The sequence below is a fragment of the Toxorhynchites rutilus genome, chromosome 2, assembly GCF_029784135.1.
Source record: "Toxorhynchites rutilus septentrionalis strain SRP chromosome 2, ASM2978413v1, whole genome shotgun sequence".
NCBI classification, from domain to species: Eukaryota; Metazoa; Arthropoda; class Insecta; order Diptera; family Culicidae; genus Toxorhynchites; species Toxorhynchites rutilus.
In genome coordinates, this window is record NC_073745.1 from 238746309 (window position 1) to 238773462 (window position 27154).

At 38.2% G+C, this 27154-nt stretch overlaps 1 protein-coding gene across 1 annotated transcript; it reads right to left on the reverse strand.

Moving 5' to 3' along the window:
* LOC129770364 (uncharacterized peptidase C1-like protein F26E4.3) lies at positions 1–22518 on the reverse strand. The gene is made up of 8 exons (XM_055773151.1): positions 22224–22518; positions 2328–2494; positions 2082–2256; positions 1724–2016; positions 1476–1659; positions 1216–1415; positions 985–1139; positions 1–914 (listed from the first exon to the last, which is right to left on the reverse strand). The coding sequence occupies exons 2-8, from the start codon at positions 2473–2475 to the stop codon at positions 684–686; spliced, it is 1386 nt and encodes a 461-aa protein (XP_055629126.1). The 5' UTR covers positions 2476–2494; positions 22224–22518; the 3' UTR covers positions 1–683.
* Positions 22519–27154: the final 4636 nt, after the last annotated feature.

A 27154-nucleotide genomic window follows, 5' to 3' on the forward strand; every position in this document is an offset into this window, starting at 1 on the left:
TAAACGTTGTTCCTGAACACATTTATTAAACAGTAAAAATATTATACTTAACCCTAGATTTACATGCGCTTTATGTTCTTTAAATATCATCTTTCACTTGACTTTAAACAGTTACTAAATAAAACAGTGGGGAGCTTATTAGATCTCTCGGTTTGGCTCACGTTATGGAATTTAGTTTATACACGAAACGGTCTCTCACTTACATTATTCTATAATTCGTTTTTATATCAATTTGGCACCATCGATTTGTCAGAAAAAAAGATTCTGCTTAAACAAACTACAATATAGTTCGACACTAAATCATAATAACATAATGATCGCTCATTTCCGCTTCTCTGCGCACGGAAAAGGGCACAATTTTGAGAAACTGAACACTTGGTTTGTTGAATACACTTATTTGCTTGCATTTGTCGACTAGTGCTCTTGACGAACGCTGCGCTGTTGAACGCGCTTTGCTAAATTCAACAGAGGCAAAACAGAGGCAGTAACATCTTTCGGTTCGTACGTGTTTCGTCGTGTGACTTCTTCGTCGCCACTTTATGAGTAATTGAACAGATCCTTGCTGAACTAGGGCGCTTCGCGAGACTGTCTTCTATTCCTCGCGCCGCCACGCTGCCTTTCACTTTAACTAACCGTAATACTGTACATTGTTTAATTTTCGTCCGGCCAAGGTTGGTTCGCGCTTAGCCAGTTCGACGTCCGTAGGGCGGATATCTTCGACTTGGATGGGGAACATAGCCGGTACCAACGATCATCTCCTGCAGCTCGCCGACCTGCCGCATTGGCTTCACCTGTTGGTGGACATACGGGAGCGAGGCGAGCACGTAGCTTTCGATTTCGCACTCGTTAGATCCACGCAGAATGCGGAAACGACCGTTCTCTCCCCACCATTTGCCCCAAGAGTTCATGGCGACCTGAACAGAACAAAACCACGTGTTTAGATTAAATGCGCCTTCGGTTAGGCAATTGGGTGACGGTACTCACCCAGTACTTGGTCACTTCGTAACCAATGCGTTCCTCTCCCCAACCAATCAGACGCACTGAGTGGTAGCCGGCGCGCTGATCGGCTGCTGTTGCCGCCGAGTGGCGGTAGATTCCGCTCTTGTAGGAGAAGAAGTCGCGGTGGACGCGCATGATAGCTATTGGGAAAAACAACAACAAAAAAAAAGTGTGATGATATTGTCGCAAGCAATGGAAATTGCTGGTGAAACGTACCTTGCACGGGTCCATGTTTCTTGATCTCGATCATAATGTCGGTTTCGTTATTCAAACTGAAAGCCGGTCCCATCTTGTACATGTTAACACGGTCGACTTTGGTTGGCAGTTCGCAAAGTGCGGTTTGCAGCGTGTCTGAGTGACGGATTTTGCACGCATTCTGGGCAGCGATGTATGGGTAACACTCCTCGTTGACAGTGCTGTTGCGAAATACAGACATAAGATCGATTTCACCACCAATGGGTGGGATTTAAACTCACCCAACTTTACGAACGTAATTCCAAGCTGTATCGAGATGACCTCCACTGCAACCTTGGCTTCTGCGCACACAGGAAATGATCTGCTGCGGGGCGAGTTGAACAATTTCACGTCCCTTGGACAGAATGGCGAACCGATCGGACGCGACCGCGGCGGTAGACACAGCCCACGAAGAACCACACCAACCTTGAATAACATAAACAATTTGGATTACACCCTAACCAAGTTGATCGAGGCTCATCGAACTCACCCTGATCTTTAACATCCCCGATGAAACCCGACCAGTGGGTGGTAGCGTCAAAGTGCGTCGGCAAATGCTCCTGCCCGTTGGTAAGGCGACTCATGGACTTCACCTTGAACTTCGGATAGAAGGTGCCCAGTCGGAAGGTCTTACCCTCGTCGTATTTGTGGCCCCACCATTCGCTGTAGTTCGTCGCCTGCCAGCCAATCGAACGTTCCAAGTGGTGCAACTGTTTCAGTAGATCGCCATCCACCAAACACACGTCGGTCGTGCAACTCACTTCACCGTCATTTTGACACTTGCTACATGGGTTGCGGGTAATCCATTGAATAAAGATCTTTCAGGAAGAGATCATTCGTCTACTCACCAAGTGTTGCAATTGTCCACTACCGGTGGATCGAAGGGTGTGAAATAGTGACCGTTGTGGACGCAAGATTTCACATCCTCGGGTGGTTGTATTCCCAGGCAAATTTCTTCGTAATCTGGACAACAATCGCCATGATCCCCGCGCTCGCAGAATTCGTCACAATAGCAGAGGGTGTCTAACGAAGGAAGCAAATTGAATTTGAATTTCTGCATCTTTTAGATTTTCTTGGTTCATAAAACTACTTACTGGAAATCGGCTGCGAACAACCATCTTGACGACTGTCACAACATTTATCGTACCGCCGGGCGGCGCAATATGGACCTGGGTATTCCGCGCGGAAACGGTTCGCTTCAACCATGCTGAACACCAACAAGACGACCGCTAGTTTGAACATTGTGTCTGCTTTAATTGGTCTGAAAAGAACAACAACAAACGAAAAATATTTAATAACGCGAAGCAAACATTGTATGACCTCAATCAAACAGCCAAAATAACAGTTCATCCAATGATGAACCGGAACAGATCAGATCTCGAGACATCACCGCAGGTGATCTCTGACGTTCACGAGACGGCAAAGGAGACAACGGAAAAAAAAACGCCAAAAAATATCAGCCAAGCGATAACCAATCGTGACTACTTCATGAAGATAAAAAAAATAATAAATTGCCGATGCTGTGGGCATCGGTTGCGTGCGATAGTCATAGTTGCGGCGCCTGCAGAGTGAGAATATCTGAGTTACCTCGAGTTACAGGTACGAGAGCGTGAGTGCCGCCGGCAATATACCGCCGACCGGCATGCGCGGGTATTGCTGCCGCGGCTTGTTATTCTCTTAGATGTTTACGAGCCTCCAGCGCAAAGAATTCTGTTTCTGCCTTATCTTTGCGTGAAGTTTTGTTTAACGCCCGAACGAGGGAGATACAGAGGTACATATTTGCTGAGTAGTTTGTGTTGTTTGAGACGCCCTCCAGAAAAAAAAGGAATGGCTGTTTGGTTTGTGATGATGTAGGTTGGAATTTGTTTTTGCTTTTAATCTTTTCGATCCTCTAATATCTAGAGTATGGAATACAATTTTTCTAACATAGTTAATCACGACAACAAGTTTTAATTCTAGGATCACGGAACTCGTCAACTTGACATATTGAATTGTGTTTCAAAGATCATAATTATTTTGCCCTTCGTCCTGTACTCCAACGAGATTTTAAATCTCGTCAAGGTGTTACATTATTTTAATCTGATTTATCACTATACCACGAATTCCACGAATTCATTAAACGATCCCCAATGAAAATAGAATACCATTAATATTGGTACAACAAATGAGTTCAGTCCATTTTTTGTACAGGTTCTTTCAGATTAAACGCTCACGCAACAAATTTTAATAACTTCTACAAAAGTGACCACCCCTTTTTTCCGATAACGCGTTTTAAACGGTGAACAAAATTCTTCATGCACAACTCTAACATTACGACTTCGATGTTGTTAACAATCCGGGTTATTTCTTCTTTAAGTTCCTCAAAATTTTGTGGCTTATTAACATAGCAACGGTCCTTCACGTACCTCCAGAAGAAGTAATTGACGACGAGAAATGTTGAAATTCTTACACGAAGAGAACAAAATTTCATTAAGGCTTCCGTTGCTCGAGTAATACGATTTCACTAAAAATACACGTTCTTGTACATTCGTACGTTCGATACAGATTTTCTGAGAAAAAGCACAGAAAAAAAAATTTTCAGACCAAAAACACAGATTTTATTACGGCAACCCTGATCTTGACACTAAAAACCATCCGATCAGACTAAACGAGTAGCCGAATATTATCGTCCCGAAGTGGGAAATGCAGTCGTACCATCGACGTAACTACCATATACTACATGAATTTCATATGTTTTTGTGCAAGCACTGATCATAAACGAATGTTTCTGATTTCCAAGTGTCATAAATCATAAATTGACGTTGAATATACTTTATTCTAAGCATTCAACCTTGTATGTAAATATCTTGTTGAAATCATAACTATTTGTGTTACAACGAAATATCTTCAGGGTGGTCTTAAAGAAGTTGGACAGAGTGTATTTAGCTAATGAGGTTTATTCCAGGTTTTCAAAAGTCATGAAGTGAACCGAACAAATCGCTTCTGTAGGGATTCAATTCGTTTAGGTAGTGCGGATTTCTAATCGCTGAACTGTATTCCAGTTTTTTTCATTTTATGTGGAATATTTTATGTGGAATATTATGTGGATTAAACCAGGGCTCGCTGTCGGAGTCGGAAGGACTTTAATTGTCAAGGAGTCGGAGTCGAAGTCTAAGTCGGAAAAATTTTACCGATCCCGACTCCGACTCCTGGTTAAATGACCCAATAAAATCAAAATATTAAAAAAAATAAAAAATATTTTATAACGGCAATAATAACAGTTCAGCTGAAAAGTTCATAAAGCTGACGTCTAGAGGGCGCCTCTTGCAATAATCTACTTGACTAGCACCATCTTTCAATGGATACGTGTCAAAATTTGACAGCAATCGGTCGATTGGTTCGTGAGTTACAGCATCGAGAGTGAAGCAACTTTTGTTATTGTGGGAAAAAAATCAATACAATGCACCGTGTCACAAATCCATGAAAACGATAGCAAAATTGCATGAATTGGGCTTCGAATTGCTTCCGCATCCACCGTATTCTCCAGATCTGGCCCCCAGCGACTATTTTCTGTTCGTAAACCTGGAGAGAATGCTCGCTGGCAAGAAATTTAAGACCGATGATGAAGTGATTACCGAAACTGAATCCTATTTTGAGGAAAACCGAAAGAGTGCTATAAAAATGGTATCAAGTTGCAAGATCGCTATAATCGCTGTATCGCCCTCGAAGTCAATCATGTCGAATAACAAAATTGAATTTTGCAAAAAAAAAAAATAATTTTACTGCGTTACCTTATAAACTTGTCAGCCAAACTGTTAGCTCTCCAGTTCGCACAAGCTGATGCACATGCTTATATAAAATCGAATTCTTCTTGTACAAAGCTGTACCTTATTTTTCATCAATATATATGATCGTTGCAAATCGACAAGTTCCGGATAAGTTTCGAGGCTTTTCAAAATAGGACTAGTTAATTTCATGAAACCATAATTTTTTTCAACATTACCTTGTATGAAGTGTATGTGCAGATAGCCGCAAAGTTATTAGTTGAAGAATATCTTTACTCAAGAGAAGCTTTTTAAATTCAAAGTCAATATAATAAGATGTTACATGACATTTTCTCGCCAGAGATGAAATAATTGAATATATCTGTTCAGCCGTTCCTTGGCAAACCGATATAGTGGTTCTCATATTTCCACGAAAAGTGGTAGTTTTGTTCTTTATTGGGAAATAGTAGACCCGTTTTTTTTTAATTTTTCGTTAGGGTGACCATTTCCATTTTAGGGTGGTACGAAAAATCATTTCATTCCACTTTTTCACAAAAAGGAAATTTTTTTCAAAAATTCTGCACTTTCGAACCACTGAACCGACTATTTTATTGGCTTCAATTTACTATTCCGATTATCTAAATCAGTGGTTCAGTGGTTCAAAAGTTATGAATTTAAAAAGAAAAATGTTTTGGGAAAAAATGAAAACAATTATTTTTCGGACCACCTTAAAATTGAAATGGGCACCCTAAAACAAACGGGTCTTATGTTTTGTGATGGAGAACAAATTACAACTTCTGACAAAATTCTGAGAACCACTATATCGGTTTGGCATGGAATAGCTATATATAAAATACAGCCATATATATAACATACAGCCATTCCATACCAAACCGTTATTATAATGATGGAAAAATAGAAATTAATGATAATAAAATTTATAAACCGCACTTTTTATGTTTTTTTAAATAATTTATTCTCACCTAATGACTTTGATGTCTGTGTTGGGGAAACCGTTAATCGGGCCAATCAAAACGGGGCAGTTAGGGCGTTTAGATAATGCTTGAGATTTTACAGTTATTCAAATGCTTATCTCATGAAAAATAAAATTTTATTAATGGTTTTATTATTAATGATCTATCAATTGATGCAAACATCTTTCATTAAGAAACATTAACAAATGTTCGAGTTATAACATATTCAGGTTCCGTGGTTCAAGTACGAAGACGTACTGATTTGGGTTAAATTATTGCCTCTAAGACTCAATCTATGTGCTAGCAGAAGAAATTGATCGTACAACAGTCCAACAAAAGTAGAGCTAGCAACGGATTCGGTTTGGTTAAAGAACAAAGGCGCGTCAAGATATATGAAGAAATATTATATTATATAGGGGAAATGAGGTTAAAATGAACAGGGTTGGTAAAATGAACCAGTGCTCAAAATTCGATAATTTAACTATAAACAATTTTGATACTTTTGATACTTCTTCATTATCCTACTCTTAGAACATTTGAAGCTGTTCAAGACACCTTGTTATGCAGGAAACTGTCAAAGGTAAAAAATAAAAAAATAAAACAGAAATTTTTCTCACGGTAGCCATTTTGATGTAATTTTGTGCGCATCGTATTCAAGGAATTTCCCGTGAAATTTAAATTATTCGACCTGATATCTTCGACAAATCATCAGTTCGGACAACTGTTCACATATTCAATGAGAGGTAAACAGACGTTTTGTTTAGTTTCAGTGATTAATTCGCATTCGAAATTACTATGTTCTTTGGGGCAAAATGAGCCACCACAGGATAATCACTAACAATGTCATGTTTTCCAAAACTGATCTCCCTCATCAAATGTTGCTTTTCAAGGAGTTCCTTTTGTGGCTTTGATCCTGAAAAAAATATGCCACCACGACCAAAACCAAACATCAATATGTGAAGCGTTATGGGTTTCTTACTACGTTTTTGTACGTATGTGAAAATTCTAATTCCTACTCTAGGTGAATAAGCTCAGCTTGATTTAAACAAATTTAGATAAGGAACAACGCATAAATCTTTCCATTTAGCATGAAATATGTAATTGTTCATTTTACCATCACCATGTGATCATTTTAACCGCACGATAAAAAAAAAATACTCGATTGTACATCTTATTTTCTTTTAATGAAAAATGTACTATTTTTATTTTTTATAATAAAATATTTGATATCTTGAACAACAGTTAGTTGAGCTATAATATTCTCCGAAGAACGGAAATTTTAGCAACATGTGGACCTATGTTGGAAAAAAATATGCAAAGTCTGTGAACTACAAATCAAACGCATTGGAACGAGTCATGTGAGTACACCAGTTAAAAAAAAGTTTTAGGTAGGGTGGAACACAAGCAGAAGGATACAGGCTGGTCCGACCGTAATCAACTTGATTCATTTCCGACGAATAATAACTTCTTAATAATCGGAATGGTAGCTTTTGAAAAAAAAAATTGTGCATGTTGGTGTCCTCATTATCTTCTCAATTATCTCAATTATCTCTCCGGGTTTGATTAAGATGAGAATATGATTTTGTTTTGAGAGTATCCTCGATGTGTGAGAGTTATTTTTTTTCCAGTTAAACTACAGGGTCTTTCAGATCAAACGCCCACAAAAAAAATTAGCTCCTTATAATTTTTTTTCGCTCCGTCGATGGTAACACTGCATTCCCCAATTCGGGACGATAATATTCGGCTACTCGTTCAGTCTGATCGGATGGTTTTTAGTGTCAAGATGTACAATTTAGAAAAACGTGTATTTTTAGTGAAATCGTATTACTCTAACAACCGAAGCCTTAATGAAACTTTGTCCTCCTATGGTAAGAATTTCAACATTTCTCGTCGTCGGTTACATCCTCTGGGGGTACGTGAAGGACCGTTGCTATGTTAATAAGCCACAAAATTTGGAGGAACTTAAAGAAGAAATAACCCGGATTCTCAACAGCATCGAAGTCGTAATGTTAGAGTTGTGCATGAAGAATTTTATTCACCGTTTAAAACGCATTATCGGAAAAAAGGGGTGGTCACATCGAAAATGTCCTAGAATAAGCTTTATTTTCGTTTTTTTTTAAATAAAAATCGGTTCACTTTTGTGGAAATTATTAAAATTTGTTGCGTGAGCGTTTAATCTCAATTATTTGCGCATTTGACTATCCAGCATACGAAATGGCATCATTTCTGCCAAAGATGAAATGTTTTCAGCCAACGCTAGTTTGGGTGCATTTTTGTTCGCGGTTCAGTTTCGTATGGAATCTATTGTCATTCAAAAGCTTATTTTTAGCATGGACTTTGATCATCGCATTGCTTGCAATGACATCTAGGACCACTAATAAGAAGGGAAACATTCTAAATCTTTTCATCCGTTCTTGTCGTCGTCTAGCAGGCTTTTCTGAAGACTAAAAGTTAGCTCTGAAATTTCCAAATTTCTATTTTTGAGGCTGGTGTAACACACAGCGATTCAGTTTTGTTTTTCTCGTTGGCTTGTTTTCAAGGATGTGGGCGTGAATGAACGTTAATATTAACATCTTCTAGAATACAAAGAATAAAAAGTAGGTACTAAGGCAAACCAACGACTCTTTTCAGGGTCCCAAAAAATTTACTATAAGGTCAAATTTCGCTTCATTCACAAATCATATCCACAGTGATAAACAAGTGGATAGGATAAAATGATGAAAGTAATTTATCGTGTCTCATATGACAAACGCTTAACTAAACTAATTCAAACAATCTGTTATTTTTCCAATAAAGACCGGAAGCACATGTTTAGAGAATTTTTCTTAAATATAAAAACACAGTTGTCGCTCTTTTCTATTCCTATTGTTCAAATTTCGAATTATTCTATTTTATTCTAATTAAATGTATATTTCAGAGTAAGTATTCATTTAATTTCTTTCAATCCAACCACAGAAGCATATCTCTCATTGTTCACATGCCAATTATCGTGTTAATAAATTATTTTTCAGTTCATCAGAAGTGATCACTACATGTACTTAAATGTGATTATACTTATTCAACATATATTCTTCTTACTCGGTTAAGAGGGGGTAACATATTTGAGTGTACCATTCAGCATCTAATAATGAACTTCAGTATGAGAAAACAAATGAGGCATGAAATTTGGCGTGAAAATCTCTACTAAGGGCTAAGTAATAATGACACTCGAAATACGTTACGTCAAGAAGGTGAAATAGCACTCAGGAATGTGTTAACATGTAAGTGGTTACAAAGCAGAAAAATACCTTCACTGAACATTCCTCTTCATGTTCTGATTTTCAGTGAAAAGATCCCCTCCGCTTGTCGGCTTAAGGGATTTGCCTAATTACTGTTTTGGTTAATTATAAGTGCTCTGCACTCAGACCGTCAGAGCACATGTACCCCGAAAAACCAAAACAAAAACTATTTTTGGTGTAATACATTGCGGCCGGAGAGACAGTAGCTTCTAGTAATTTGCTACCATGTCAAACCGAGCACCGGACGGAAGCGAAGGCGTGTGAACGCGTTACTTAGTTCCGCGGCAACATACATAAGCTCATCAGCATCAGTTGGCCGGCTGATGGTGTTTTTCCGCTGATTGCCTGCCGATCCCAAGAGACGCGATGAGAGAAACGGTCAAAGTATTCGTCTCATATATTGTTGTTTGCCAACGAAACAGTCCGGCTGCCTGTCGAGTTGGTCCCCCCGAGATGGGCTGGGAGTGACGAACAACACAAAAATTCCTGACTCTTCAAGGGAGACAAGCAGAATAGACTGAAAAAAGTGCAATGACTACAACACGGCAATCATCTCTTCTCTTTGAAGATCTGTATGAGGTAATATGCTTAGATTAGCCCCTCGCAATAACCGCACGCGTCGTCGCGCATTGGGTCATCGCTGAATCGTATTATAATCTAATGGGATGGGTGGGTATTTTTAGAGAAATTATTTCACGGCTTCATCATCGTGTTCTGTGTCGTTTCATTTGATTGATGGACTTTTGAGGCTGCTGATCGCTGCAGAAGAACGTCTTTGTGACTCTCGGGGAAGAGGTGCTAAACCGTGTGCGAGACATCCATTCTCTCTCTCGGGGGGCAATTGTTCACACCGTCGTTGCATATCCGGCGGTAAACAGAGAAAGTTTGCATACTGGTGCGAAAATAATCTTCGGTCGTTGCGCTGGAAGCAGCCCGAGAAGTGTTTATGCGTCGACGGATATCGGACCAAGTGTCAACAGATTGGCGCGTCGACAGACGGCTGTTCGGCTCGAAGCAGTACACCTGCTAAACGGTTACGCTGTTTTGATTGACATTTTCCACCCAACCGATGACGAACGATGCGTGGAGCGTCGTGTCGCCTTGTGTTTGCGGGAGTGCGTTGTGATTCGAGACGGGCGGATATTTATTGCAGAAAACAAGCAATAACTTTGGCTGCATCTCACTCACAGGGCGATCACGAGTATTACACACGCATTAGTTTAGCGGGTGTCGAGCTAGGCGGCGTCCCGCATTAGTGAGGAATCCAAAAACTTTTTTGTTTGTTTTTTAGCTCCGAGGGAGGATAGCCTTTGGTGTAGGTTGACCAAACGTACCGTTTTTTCGACCATTTCGCATTGTCCTGTCTTTTCATCAACTTGTACTGTATTTTGAGTATAAAGAAAAATATTTGAAATATTGCCCTGTTGTACTACGATTTATTTGAATACTCATGCCTTAAACAATTGCTTCTTACTAGAGAGCAGTTAGGGGCTGTCCACATACACGTGGATAACTTTAGGGGGGGTATGGGGTAAGAAAATGTCCACGCTTGTCCACGGAGAGGGGGGAGGGAGTACAGACTGAGTCCACGTGGACAGGAAGAATTTTCTCTCCGTATTTATCAATAAACGGATTGAGCCGCCTGAGAGTGCTGCCCAGCCAACGTTCATATATTTTTTCTCATATTATGGATCTTTTTCAGTGAAATCTGTATTATAAAAATATCTCACGTAAATTGTGAATGGCCAACTCTTTCCTATGATCGAACTTTTATAGTTACGGGGTATGCATAGCCCTCATAGCCAAAACTATAAAAATTAAACGATTCCATAATGGTTGAGATTCCATGATATGCGTTAATGATTTTTCATCAAATATAATTTTCTATACATTTTGTTATATCTCGAGAACAGTATATGTTAATAATGTCTGTATAGTTTTTCATACAGAATTGCTTGTAAAATCATTTTTCCAAAGTATTTTCATTCCATTAATTTCTAGGAATCAATATTTACATTTGCATGAGATTGTCTATGCATCACTAGTCGTCAACTTAAAACAATTGAGCCAGTGTTCTGATAAATTATAGAATATTAGGCTGTCAAAAAAGTCCTGCGGTATTTCCGCGAGGTGTCGTTGTAAGCGCGTAGTTCTAGTTGTATTCATTGTATCGAGTCATAGCTTGTTGAAAAGGTATTTTTGCGCGCTATAATATAGTCTTTGACAGTGTTTTGTGTTTTTACATACTACTATGACAAAGGCAAAAATGTATCTCAAGCTGCCAATAAAATTTGTGCAGTTTATGGACCCGATACAGTTTTCATTTCCACCGCACAACGATGATTTCAACGTTTTCGTTCTGGTGTAGAGGTCGTCGAAGTTGCGCCACGCTCCGGGAGGCCTGTCGTCGAAAATTGCGACAAAATCGCTGAATTAGCCGAGAAAGACCGGCATAGTAACAGCCGTAGCATCGGCCAAGAGCTGGGGATAAGTCATCAAACCGTTATTAACCATTTGAAGAAGCTTGGATTCACAAAGAAGCTCGATGTATGGGTGCCACACACGTTGACGCAAAAAAACATCTTTGACCGTATCGACGCATGTGAATCGCTGCTGAATCGCAACAAAATCGACCCGTTTCTGAAGCGGATGGTGACTGGCGATGAAAAGTGGGTCACTTACGACAACGTGAAGCGCAAACGGTCGTGGTCGAAGCCCGCTGAAGCGGCTCAGACGGTGACCAAGCGCTCATTAACGGCCAGGAAGGCTCTGCTGTGTGTTTGGTGGGATTTTCAAGGAATAATCTATTATGAGCTGCTTCCCTATGGCCAAACGCTCAATTCGGACCTGTACTGCCAACAACTGGACCGCTTGAAGGTAGCACTCATGAAGATGAGGCCATCTTTGATAAATAGAGGCCGCATTGTCTTCCATCAGGACAACGCCAGGCCACACACTTCTTTGGTGACGCGCCAGAAGCTCCGGGAGCTCGGATGGGAGGTTCTTTTGCATCCGCCGTATAGTCCGGACCTTGCACCAAGTGACTACCACCTGTTTTTGTCCATGGCGAACGAGCTAGGTAGTCAGAAGTTAGCCACAAAAGAGGCCTGTGAAAATTGGCTATCCGAGTTTTTTTGCCAATAAGGGAGCGAGCTTCTATAACAGGGGTATTTTGAAGTTGGAATCTCGTTGGGAACAAGTCATCGAACAAAACGGCGCATATTTGACTTATCATCATTGACAATCATCTGTTGATTGTAACTAATTTTATGAACAAATGAAAATTCAATAAAAATACCGCAGGACTTTTTTGACAGCCTAATATTTTAGGAGGTGATAGAGGATCATATTTGATGAAAAAATCCTACGCATGTGTTCAATTCTCAACTAGGACATTGTTGAACTTTTCTTAAGTTTTCTTAATTCTATGTCTTGAACTGACTCTAATTTAGAAAATTAGAATAATTATACTGTTCATTTGAAAGATAAGAAAATTTTGCATAGAATGCAGTTGTTAAACTTTCGAATAAATGGAACCCAGAATAAAAATGTAAAAATGTAAAATGTTAAATGTTAAATGTTAAATGTAAAGAAGAAACTTTAAATTTTGTGTTTTAAATTAATTTTCCAAAAGTGCATGATAAACTGGATTGTTTCTATCAGCCAAATTGAAGCTCTCCAACCACTCTACAAATCCTCCCTTGACACCACACTATTTTACTTCGCGAGCAATCGGTTCTCTTCTTACTAACAATAGAATAAGTTGAAATGTAAATACATAGTAGTTATAAGACAGGTTTAAGAATTAAGTGTGATGAGTGTGAGTGAGAGTGTGAATGTGAACATTGTCAACATATCCTTATATCCCATCCTATTCCTGATAAAAATATGTCACCCTTCTAAACTCGAGTCTACGGCGAGTAATCTGTTTTCTGCCTTATTAACAATAAAATTAAGGAAAATTGTTCATAGATATATAGATATAGTTAATATGTTTAGTTAGGCTCCTTCAAACTTATGTAACTGAGCCTGTAAAAATAAACGAATCAATAAGAAAAACCACACTACTATCCTTCTTGTTATCTTCCACTAATTTAAATGTGTCCACAACAAAATTTCATGCAAAATTTCCTCAAATGAAAACAATTCAATTGTGCAAAATAGCGCACCTTTCAAATTAAAGTCAGTTTAAGGCAAAAAACCGGTTTCAAGGAAAAGTTCAATAATTTATTTATGATTCCCTATCTCCTAAAAAATTCCGGATCAGCTACCTAACAACCTATATATAGGGTTGGGGAAAAAGAAATGTGGTATTTCTGATCGAAATTTGACGCTTTATTTAACTTAAAATTATCCAATTTGAGTCCAATATGCGCCGTTTTGTTCGCAAACTTGTTGCCATTTAGAAGGCCACATTATTATCCCCCCCCCTTATAAACCCCCCCTCCTTATTAGCAAAAAAAAAACTCAGACAGCCAGTTTTCGCAAGCCTCTTTTGAGGCTAACTTAGTATCACCAAGAGCGTTTTGCATGGACCGGAAGAGATGATAATCACTTGGAGCCAGGTCCGGACTATACGGTGGGTGCAATAGGACATCCCATCCGAGCTCCCGTAGCTTCTGGCGGGTCATCAAAGATGTGTGAGGCCGAGCGTTGTCCTGGTGGAAAACAACACCATTCCTATTGATCATTTCTGGCCGCTTCTGGTCAATCGCCTGCTTCAAACGGTCAAGCTGCTCACAGTAGAGAACCGAGTTGAGGGTCTGGCCATAGTTGAGCTGCTCATAGTGGATGGTTCCCTTCCAATCCCACCAAACACACAGCAAAACCTTCCTGGCCGTCAATCCGGGTTTGGCGATGGTTTGGGCCGGCTCACCGCGCTTCGACCACGACATTTTTCGCTTTAGGTTGTCGTACGTGATCCACTTTTCATCACCAGTCACCATCTTCTTCAAAAATGGGTCGAGTTCGTTCCGTTTTAGCAGTGCATCGCAGGCGTTGATTCGTTCTAAAAGATTTTTTTGTGTCACCTCATGTGGCACCCATACATCCAGCTTTTTTTGGAATCCAATCTTCTGCAAATGGTTCCAAACGGTTTTATGGTCTATACACAGTTCCTGGCCAATCGAGTGAGTGCTCACATGCCGGTCTACTTTAATGATTTCATCGATTTTATCGGTGCCTACCAGTACGGGGGTGTATCTTCGACAGCCACTACACCAGAACGAAATCGATCAAACCAACGCTGTGCTTTGCGAATCGTTACAGTATCAGGTCCATAAACTACACGAATTTTTTCGGCTGCCTTCGTTGCAGTTTTACCTCGCAGGTAGTAAAAACGTAAAATATGGCGAATTTCTTGCTTGGTGGACTCCATCTTTGACGCGCTATAACTTGAGACTGGGAAGGATCACAACACTGTGAAAACGACACTTGTAGCACAGATTGTCGTCTTTAAATAGCCGTATAGTATGACCCGATGCGATAAGGCTATTTTTGGAAAAAATTCACAAAATTTTAATAAAATGGGAAGGATCGGGGCAGTGGAGGATTAATTTGGCGTTGAATTGCTCTCTGGTAAACTGTGACGTTAGTGACGTTCTGCTAAGGAATTAAGCGGAGTAAAGCTAAGGAGCAATACAAATAACTTTTCGTGCAAGGTTAGTAAAAAATTATTGAGTCGTGAGTTTTCTGATGTTTTTTCCCCACGAGCATTTTAGAAGCTATCTAGACACTCAATGCAGAATGGTCAATAAGCAGTTGAAAAATAAAACAAATATATAGATATTGAAAATATTTCTAACAAGGTATTAGTACCCTTTGAAAATTCCCCGAACTATTGCGGAAAAGGTTTCTATTGCGCTGATGACTAAAAGTGAATTGATTGTGTGAATGAACCGACATTTCCGGTGGCGATCGTATTCCGAAGTAGGCAACGCTGTAACTCTGTGAATTCGAAATCAAAGGATAATTTTTCATTCGATAGAGAATACCTCTATAGTAAATAGTTCTACTGAAACTCTCTATGGATCAAATGGAAGCGAAATAATCATGTTGATTGGATTGCTTTTAAGAATGTATTTTAAAAATCGAGAGAAACTTTGAAAACAAACCATAAACGCTTTATCTTTTCTTGCAATGTATTTTGTCTACAACACATATACGCATCACACACTAGAAATTTGTAGCTTGAAAATGCTATATTTTTTATCTTAATGTCATCATTTATATCGAAGATACAGGCGTTCCGGAATCGCTGAAAAATTTCCATCCTTCACTCCTCAATCCTTTGTCAAGTGAAGATCTATAGATATCAGTGCATGCTTCCTTCTTTTTTTTTTGAAATTCTTTTTAATTGATAAAAAAATAATCTATGTATATAAAATTGGCTGTTCGTTTTTGTGCGCTTCAAAAACTCGAGCTCTGATGGAGCTCATATAATAACACTTCAAAAATTGTTGTTGCTACTGTCAACGCCTCAATAAGCTTTAAGATTTCCAGATGAAATGGGCACACTTCTGAAATAAAGCTGTGAAAGTAAATTAATTTTCTAGTATTGAATATGTATTCTATGTGATAGCAACAAAATTCTTTGCATTTGTTTAAAAATCGTGAGCCTAAACTGTGTCTGATAATGATTTTAAATCCATTTATTTCCTTCAATCTTCCTTGGAATCAACCCTTGGAATTTTGTAATTTATATTCGGATGCGGATTGTTCAACTGGATATTGTGCGTTTCCGTGGTGACAAACCAGATAGCCTTCATATCTTGGAAGGTAATAGAAAACCAAAGTTTTACAAGTATCTCAAAATTAAACTCATATGGAATATTTGCTTTGTTTTAGTACTCATATCTCATTTCTCATTTCACTACTCATTTCGTCATAAAACATCAATGAGCCACAGCAAACGTGGTAGGGTTCAGCAAGTAAAATTTGAAACAAAATAAACTTAGATGGAACTAAAATTTAATTTATGCGCAACTCAGTTATTTCCTAAATTATAATTAAAATAAAGAAAAATGTCCACGTGGACAACAGGGCTAGGGGTATGAAAATGTCCACGCTTGTCCACGGAGAGGGAGGGGGAGTCCAAAATCGGGCTTTTTCTGTCCACGTGGTATGTGGATAGCCCCTTAGTGAACAAAGATAAAAATGAGATAGAGTGTATGTCATTTTATTACAATTTCTCAACTAATGTAGGGAAGGAAGAAGTATTCTGACTAGTGAGACGCAATGTGTTCTCAAAATATATAGATTGTTGCATCCAAGATAAGACCGCGTTGTTGACGCTGGACTACAGATTTTTTTATTCTATTCGCTTGTTTATCACTTCGGCTATAGAGGGGATAACACCTAAAAATGTAGAACGCCTCTTCAAAATCATTTTAACCCAAAAATCATAAGGACTTCAGACAACCTCTTATAATTATGAGAATCGGAACGAAGGGGATTTTTGAACAAGCTGAACTCTCTGAATTGGGTGGCTGACAATCCAGAAGAAACCCAATGTACTATATTTAGGCCCTCAAAGGTTGCAGTATACACATTTTGAACCGTTGAGGCATCGGAGACAGATTCAGCACGTGGAACTATTTCGCCTTTGTAGTTTGTATCGAACAAAACCGTTGAGTGTGACATCAACCTTAGGTGAGACTGTTGACTGCTCGCTAGTTGGAGCGAGACTGAGTCCTTACGAGCGAGCGCTGCATTTACATTTCTAGCATTTCTTGAATGTAAGGAATTCGTGAAGCTAACTGATTATATTTTGTGTTTGCCTGGTAGTACCGCATCTGTTGGAATGATTTTTCTCAACGATCAATATTTGGACACAATATTATCATGACACAGTGTTTAAACCATAAACACTATTATAATTGCCAAACAGAACTATGATCTGGAATGCGACAAATTTTATGATAAAAAAATAAAATTGGGTAAAATTGACAGGTGGTTGATTTGTATAGTTACAAAATGAATTTCAAATTTCTGTTAATGAGAACCCCTTCCACATGCTATTCTATAATATTTAAACTACCCTTTGACAATGAATTCTGTTTGAGAACGAAAAAGAGAAACAATAAACGAAAATAAAACACGGTTTCGTGTGGGAATGTAATTTATACGGCATCGATATTAAACATTTCGGTTGGTTTAAATTTAAAGCTCAATTTGCTGATAGCTATATTTCGGGTTGGAAGTTAACAGAGAAGCGATATTAGTATGTACGCATGAAATTTTAAACTATTGATTAATTGTACTGGTGGGAAGAAACGGACAGTTGCCAATGGGAGTGTGATGAGCTGTAAAAAGATTGTTTTTTTCTATTCCTAAGGAATGTCCTGCATCTATAAACGGAAATAAAATCGCCAAAAGCGAACTGACATTCGTGATGAGTTTAGACCTTGGTTGAATTAAATTATCCCTCTCACGAACGATAAACCTCTACACTTCGTATATTACAAACCTGTCCATATTCCCCCCACTACACTCTGTCCAACTTCTATAAGACCACCTTGATTCTATTTCGTTGCAACACAAACAGTTAGAATTTCAACAAGATACATAAAACAACACAGTTGCACAGAATCCCGCCCAAACCATGCACGAGTCTCCACAAAAATTCCTGGCTGAAAAATACTGTTCGTTCTTCCATAAATCACGCCAGTACTCGATGAAACTGTCAGGACCATTCAAATTGAACTTTTTTTCGTCACTGAAGATAACCTATTCATTGAAGAACTATTCGTTATGGTATATAGCAAAATGTGTTCTTTTGGAAACACTTTTTGTCACAACATACAAAGTCTCACTGTCGGTTCATGTGAGCTTTGGCAAAACTCAGACGTCTTCCGATGTGAGTTGGTGTAAGTTGCGCAGCTGTGACCTTTTAAGTCCTTTTTATGTGACGATTTTTTACCAAAACATGACGAATTGTCACCCGAGTTACATTAAAATTGAAATATTGCTTTTTTTTTGCATAAGCGATTTTGAAGTATTCGAAGCTGTCCTAGGTATTTCTCGCTTATCCCGGTCAGAGAGCTTCGATTTACGTGGAGCTCTCTCCTTCTTACTGTATTCTTGAGAATTCGCCAAATATTTGAGCACTACTTGATGGGATCGTCCAATTCGACGAGCAATTTCTCCGATACCAACATTTTCTTGGAGAAATGCATCGATTTGTCTTTCTTCTCTCTCCGTGAGCACTTTTCCCTTTGGCATTTTCCGGATCTATTGATCAAAACAACTAAAACAACGGAAAATGTAACTGGTGTTATAGAAACTTGACACTTCAAAAATGCAAAAACATTCGTTTACACTCAGCACTTGCACACACACATATGAAAATTATGCAGTGTATAGTAGTCACCAATACCTACACAAATGAATATGAATTGAAATATTGTGTGTTCACAATAACATTTTCAATTTTTAGAAAACTTAAAATTTGACATCTGCGATATAGTAAATGAAGTCCGAATGATATTAGATAGGGTATTTTATCGTGCAAATCAACATTTCGTAGGAAGTCCCGTATGAAAAATCGATGTGGCGATTTTCATTGGCACCCTAAACCATACGTTTTGCCTCGTATTCTGGAAAAACAAACAAGTCCCAGAGTATCGATTTATGACAAAACAAAATTCGAGATAACAATGGATCTCGACGTTTCATGCATTTTGAAGATATTTGGCATCAAATTTTTTTTTTGAAAACCACGATTTCCTTTACTCCCTCCTTGGGTGATTTTTCGATTTTCAAAAAACTTTGACGGCTGACCGAAACTAGTAAATAAAGTCCGATTGAATTGATATTTTGCAGAGGGTAGTTTTTCGTAGGAATCAACATTTTTAAGAAAGTCTCGTTTGGAAATTCGGGATGGCCATTTTATTGGCACTCTAATGTCCATATAACCCACATCGAAAAAAATGTCGTACTTTTCAGTCTGTTTTAATTTCAGTAAATAACATTGAAAAGCATTTTTTTTTGTAAAACATTTGGCCGATTAAGTCGAAAAACAGTATATTGAATTGCAAGAAACTGCATTCATGTTTTGGGAAACATGAGTTTCCAAAGATATAATTGAATTTCTTCTTAACATGTCCGTTTTACCCCCACGAGTTTAACAATCCTCGGATATTGAAAAACCTTAAGAGACTGCTTGTTTACTACAGGCATCAAGAAATACGTGGAAGACCCGAGATTTGTTCAAGTGCTGGTTTTTCGAGCAATTTGTCCCTCGTGTAACAGATTTTATGAAACAATTATTGTTCGGTCCATTACAGTGCAGAGTAACTGCAAACGAGTGATAGAGTCATATTTTATTAAAATATTTGCCTCCATACACCACCACATGACTTATATGAACGAGTCGGAAGAGCCTAGAAATTCTGAAAAATGTTGAGTGGAAACTTCGGGTGATGATTTGACCGTATCTCAAGAAAAGCTGAGATGCATTACAAATGAAGTCAACCAAGTGGACATAATTGGTGAAGGAGATTCAGAGTTTGAAATTTTAAACGACGATGAAACCATTGAGAAAGTGAAATAAAGTCGGCTGAAAATCACTTTTACACTTCGGACCAAGATGCTGAGCATAATCTTCAAGTTTGTGCATCAGATCCTGAATATGAAAATTTAAATGTATCTGCCTAATTTGCTTTAAATTGTGCCGATAATTGCGTCAGGAATGCTGAAGGGGTTCGCATTTAAACACGCAGTTTGCTTTGCGAAAAATAAGAAAAGACGTGGAAAAATATATTGCAGGTAGAAAAACATTAGAAACGGTCTGATAGCATAACCAAGAAGGTATTCTTTTCCGTCTATCATTTTAATGAATTTGTTTGCTTTATCTCGAAAATTCTCAATGAAAAATGTTGAGTTCACCTCTTAGTTGGATTTTATCTACTCAAATTGCAATAAAATAAAGTAGTATGAGCTATATTTCGGAGTTTATTCTTATGCTTCGATATAACGCACAATTCGATACAACGCATAATTCAGAAATTGAAGTGTACATTATATCGAAGATGCTCTGTAATACTACGTAGAGGAGTCAAAGTTCTAGTAGGAACGCTAATTACATCAGATAATGTTACTCTGAACAAATCTTACAGGGGAGCAATTTACTTCTTGCTTGATCAATCCAATTGCCTGAAAATAACAAGACTCCTCCAGAAACATGGGAGAATGTTTAAATAAATTCCGAATCACGACCAATACTATTCACATACTTGCAGTGCACAATTCAGAGACTGTGGTACGAAAAAATAATTACAGTGTTTAATAAAAATGAGTTTAAACTTATAATACACGGAGAAAAAGCACATCAACGCAAACAAACAAATAACTTTTGAAACGATTTTGTAGGGCGGCAGCTTCATTAAAAAGAAACGCAAGAGTGTTTGACATGAATCAATTTGAAGCTGCAAGATATGATTTGTGTGACATATTTTTTAAAATGTATAACGATGCCACATCTCATTAAGAGAATAGATTTTTATCACAACATTATTCCGCCAATACATCCAGTCCATGGGTGCAGTTCCTCAATTCCTGCGAAATCCTACTCCATCTGTTCCTCGCTTGTTCCCCTTCTTCTTGTTCGACCGGATTCAATGCAAACACCATCTTGCCAGTTAGAGATATCTCACTTGCAAAAAAGCAGGTTTCTATTTTTTCCCTCGTCCAAGTCAAAGCGCGTCGTCAAATCGATAACGATACCAATAATAAGTACTAATGATTCCTCATAATTCACTTAGTTTTCTATAACATTTCATTAACCACCATTAACCACTAAGTTTGTTCTGATTTGATGGATGCAGGGGTCTCTGCCATTAACTTCGATGTGAAAAACTATAACTCATTTGGAACCGAAAAATTGGAAATCGAAATATGTAAAACCATATTCTTCAAAAAACGGATTTATCTCAATTGTAGATCGAAACCGAAACATTAAATGAGTCCAATTTAGACCAACAGCTACTATATTTACATTTCACAAAATTATCAAAAATATTTTTAATTGGTTTGGATTAGAAACTAAGGAAATGGAAGAAAGTCGTCGAAACTAGAGACATTGAACAGTATTGAAGATGCAAAGAGCATCTTCAACACTGTTTAATGTTTTCCCGAGTGTCATTACATCATTACACTATTCGAACAGCAAACCAACAGTTCAAGCTCGATCTGTATCCCAAAACCAAACTTGTATATTCGAATAACAAAAAAAAATGCTGCTCCATTGAATATTTTTCCAAATAACGTGAATTAGCACATTAAAGGCCAGGGAACTCCCGCAAAGGCAGTTTGCGAAAACAAATATTTAGAGAACACTAAACTTCACGCGAATGAAGACACCTCTTGTTTCACATTCCACACAAGAAACATCAATCAAGCGAAACTATCCGAAACGTTCGATCCGGCAAATTTGCGTTGAATTATTCATGCAACCGTATGCCAACCTACTTCAAGTTCTTCAACAATTGAGCACCACCAAAATTATTCTCACTGTCATGCAAATGGAACTTATTCCACACAACACCACATTCCTGGAAAAGTTCCTCGTCCTGCTTGCCCGTCGAACGGATTTATCACAACGAACACCACTCTGTCGATACACATTTAATGGCACCAATTTGTACACAACAGAATCGATGTTCCATTCAAATTGAGTTCTCTAAATTTGTGGCGGATAAGTTGACATTCATTCACAAGCCCAGTCCTCTTGTTTCTGCAAATCTTCTTTCTGCATAATATTGATTCCTAACGGTGATTGATTTATATGATGGAGAAACTGAAATTCCATACGTAAAAATAAAGTATCGAGTATTATACTCTTCATGCACTGTTCTTCTTCACACTTTCATGCGCTTCACAGTTTTCATCCGTTGAAACCATAACACAAAATAATTTTCCTGCCCAGATGACCCATTAATTTTACGTCCGGGAGATCCCCAACATCCAAATTCTTGCACACTGCAACTTCGTCATACCTTGGATATATTTCCTTCTGATCCCTCTAAGCAATCACGCCTTTCCCGATCGTAAAAATTTATCACTCTCACTTTCTTTACACAATTTTTCCCGCCACAAACACCTATGCTGAAAATGTATTTTCCACCCCTCCGACACTCTTCGCACGGGCCGCGACTTTACGAATCCTCCCCACAGACGCGTTCAGGCACCGGATTGTCAGTCACAGAAAGCAGCTGCAGCAGCGGACCGAAAAGTTCTTGCTTCCACTCGGTTTGCCGTTCGGGAGCAGACTGCGCGACAGCGGCAAGATCAGCGAACCGCGAGAGTTTTGTTTTCGAGCTGACTTCTCTGCGCGCGTGAGGCAGTCAGCGCTTGGGCGAGGGCGAAGGCGAAGTGCTTTGATTATGACTAAGAACACTTCAGCAGAAGCCGAACCCGAACTGACATTGCCATTCAGCATTGGCACTCGCACAGCAGCGCGCACACTGCCTGAGTCAGCAGAAATTATGCAACCCCCCCGGCTCATTCAAGGCTCTCGGATATATAGTTGTGGCGGCGGCGCCCAGCGCTTATCGGAGCGGGAATTTGTCATCCTAATCATCGGAATTTGCATGATGCGAATCCAAATTTAACCGGCGCACAGCAACAACAACATATCCGGCAGTGAGACAATCCGTCGATACGAGGACCACCCAGAATAGCTCGCGCAGCCATAAATGGGGTGGGGGGTTGCAATAGAGGAGCTTCCCCTCCGGAGCACATTGATCGATTGTTCTGGCCAACTGTATGGCCGAAATAGAGGTTCAGATAATTGGCGACAATAAATCTTCGCAATCGATTGCTGTCTGGGGCAATTCCGCGCCTGCCGACCAAATGACCGGGAACCGCCAACCTTGGTCAATGGTAGGTTTGGTGGCTGCTCAGGGAGGGGAAAATTTGTTTTAATACATCGAATGGTCTTACGAACGGGAGGAATTTTGGAATGTAGACTGTTTGTTGAATGAGGTGTAATTCATTAAATTGATTGACCATTTTCGCGCTCACAAGGATCCGTTATAATATTTTCTTTCTCGGAACTGGATCGGGCATGGTGGTCTGAGTCTATTAATAACATATTGCACAAAATTTAACAACCAATCGGCCCGATGAATCGACTACACTTATCAAGAGGTTACATTCCGCGCTATTGACATTGGCGATTCTGTGTGAATCAGCACGGATGCGATTGGCGTAGCCTTATTCAAATACAAGAGATACGAGCTGTAAGTGGGCCACCCATATGCAAAGTAGCATCCTCGCAAATGTCTTAGTCATAGTTCCGCGAGCTTAACTATCCACAATTTCTTTTCAACATGTTTGTGTGTTAATTAATAGTATTTACTGACGAGCTTGTATCTTTCTAATCAGTTTATCTATCACTGCTTTATAGTATGGTGTTAAGATGGCCTTTCTGTAACGGAATAAAAAGCAATGATGTTACCCTTCTACACTACACTATCTTTATTGCATCTTGACATAGGCGTAATTTATTGTTGACCCTCATAGACCCCTTCTGTATCTTAAAATCATAGTGCTAAAACAGCGTGTTTCATACAATTAGAGTGATAAAAATACTAGATGGTGGAAATGAAAATACAGGGTTCATGATAACATGTGGATGGAAGTTAAGGCTTCACCCATATCTAGGACTGTCGTTCCCCAATTTCTTGTGTGTTCTAAGAGATTTTCGTCTATTGTGCCTTTCAGCAAAATTCATCATATGCTCTGGTCAAGATCGAGATGTATGAAATCATGTACTCAGCGTTCTATTTCGCCCAACAAAATCATATCCCTATCTACCTATCAAGGATGATAAAAATAGGTAAATGGACATTGCTGAAAATACACTGAAAAGTACACCATTTTAGTCTAATGGTATGGATGACCAGTGTTTGCCGATTGACCAGTTTACTAAATAACTCGGTTTCGTTTGTTTAAATATGATCTTGTTGAATTCATTTCTCCCAGTAGCATTCTGTTGTTGCTATATGGTTAGGTTGGCCAAATAGCTCAGAAATAAAAACGCATGACGGGACACGTAAACCCAAGAAACTAACAAAAAAAAATGGTAAAATTTAATAAAACTAAGAACGAAACGAGTGCGCACCCGTGGTCAAGTGGTTAGCGTCTCACATTATCATGCCAAGTGTTCGGGTTCGATTCCCGTTCTGACCGAGGGATTGTTTCGTCAAAGAAAGTTCCTTCGACTTGCACTGTGGTTACGCGTATTCTAGAGCTTGCCCCTCGAAATACATTCAAGGCGTGTTATTTGGCTTAAGAAATCTCAACTAAGTATTAATAAATGACATTAGTTAATGCATACGTTGAGACGGCAAAAGTTCCACAGGGAACGTTAACGCCATTCAAGAAGAAGAAGAGAATGAAACGAATCAATAAAACATTCTTAGGTCTCTTTGGCTCTTAGGCTTTGGCCTCTGCTGAACAGACTTTACAATGGAGATGATGAGCTTTGTAAATTTAATCATGAAGTTTGTCACTTTCCAGATATAAGTTCTGTTTGTAAATTCTGGTAGCGTTTATGTTGAGATTATTCTGTTGTTCAAATTAATCATCATAGAAAAATCTTTCAACTAATGCGATATTGAAATTCAAACACAAAATCTAATCAGTGGTTATGGTGGTTATACTCTCCACCCATCCTCTCTAAGGGTGTGGTGCTGCCATACAAATGAAACACAAATTTCTGCATTACTAGAGAATTAATCAAGTAAATGAAACCAAACTAGGCTCATTGAGGTTTTAGGATGCAATAATACAAATAAAACACAAATTTCTGCATTACTCGAGAATTAATCAAGCAAATGAAGCCAAATTTGGCATGTGAAGGTTTTAGGGTGCAATAAATGTTTCTATGATGGTTAGACTCTCCACCCCCCTCTCTAAGGGGGGATTGCCATACAAATTAAATACAAATTTCTACATTACTCGGGAATAAATCAAGCAAATTAAACCAAATTATGCATATTGAGATTTTAGGGTGCAATAAATGTTTCTATGGTGGTTAGACTCTCTATGTTTCAATGGTGGTTAGGGTCAGCTAGTAATCTATATAAACAGGGAGTTTTTTTTTACTAATGCTACTTTGAATCTCTGGCAATCCCGGAATGGACTTCAATATAATACTGTTATGTTTCTCCTAGACTAGCCTCCCATTTTAAAATGTACTCCAACGCAGTATCATAGAGATTTTCCAATTCCAGAGGAGGCGATCTGGCGTAGTCCATACCTCTCACGCTGAAGATCACGAGTTCAATTCTCACTCCCGACATTCGTCCAAAAATGGAAGCAAAAAGTGACGAACCAGCCAAAAGCATTGAAAGTCACTATAGAAATTTCCAATTTTTTTAAAGGGCCTGGCCGAGTAAGGGGTAACAGGTGCCCCAAACAAAATCACCAGCTGTATGGAAAATATTGTATAGAGTATTATAAAGGGGGGTAAATGAAATATGGTACTACTGTAAAAATATGAAATTTTTACAGTAGTACCATATATTTGAGTCTATATATGGTATATGGTATATATATATGCTATATATGGTTACTAAGGTGTATTAATCAATATTTTCAAACAATTACTTCATCAAAAAATCAAATACATAAAAAAAATGAGTTTTTATTTTAATTTAAGATTATATTTAATTTTTTTTTTATTTTGAGATTCAGTACTACTCTAGTTTGTCTATTTTGGGTATATGTGATTTTTTTCAGAAGTGTTTTTCGTGGTACAAAAAAAAAAATATAATATTTTTTTGCCTTTTGGGCATTTTTAATTTATTTCGAACTAGCTGTACCCTGCCGATCTTTGATGTGGCACATTGTGGTCGCATGGCTGAGTTGAATTTTTCATTTGTTCATGTTGTAACAACAACATCTAGGATGTGTTTGGTTGTTTTGTATATTGTATCATAGTTTGAGCTCAATCGGTTCCGTACTTTTCAAGTTTTTGGCGCGTACACAAACGAACAGAGCATTTTTATATATATAGAGCTAGATGAGGGAAATCGATAAATTTTAAATCACTTCGAAACACAATTTCAGTTCACGATTTTGTCAAACATGCTCCTTGAAGTGGATTGTAAATTGTGTCCAACTTTGAGCTTAATCGGTCCCTACTTTTCGAGTTTTTGACGCGTATACAAACGAACAGAATATTTTTATATATATAGAGATTTAGAGCCCCAGTACTGCTCTAATATTTATTTAAATTTTGTTTTTTATATGTCTTAATTTTTCCGGTATATATAGAGCATTGTGCTGTACAAAGTTTTTTTTTTATCGTATCTTAAAATATTTTCTTTTTCTTTAGATTGTCTTTACATTGGATTTAGATGGTTTACCAAATTCATAGCAGTCAGTAGCACGATAGAGCTCTGTGAGAAAAAATAATGTCCTTGTGGAAAGATCTTTCGGATGAATGAGAAGAACACTTAAAAACATTCAAATTATTTTTTTGTTAAATTTCAATCTTACAATTGAAAACCACGAATACAATAAAATAATTGATTTCGAGAAAATACAAATAATAATGCAGACGATGAAGAAAATTATTTTTGTGTCTCGCAATGCTCTTTAAAATTCAGGAAAATATTGCGCCACATGTAGAAAAAAAGACACATACGAACACATTCAATTGAAAATTGGAGTAAAAGTCATTTTTTTTTAAATTTCCAAATACCAGAAAATATATAAATTTTTGTTGTAGGTTTGTCCTGGTTTGTCCAATTTGGGGTGTTTTTTGGGTACTAGTAAATGCAAATCGATTTTTCTTCATGAAAATCACACATAATCGATGGGTTTGTTGAAAGGCCCCAAGCCTCTAGTTGCTGATACTACCATAAGGTGTTGAAAATATTCAAATTTTTATGTTTTTTAACGATTTTTCTTAAAG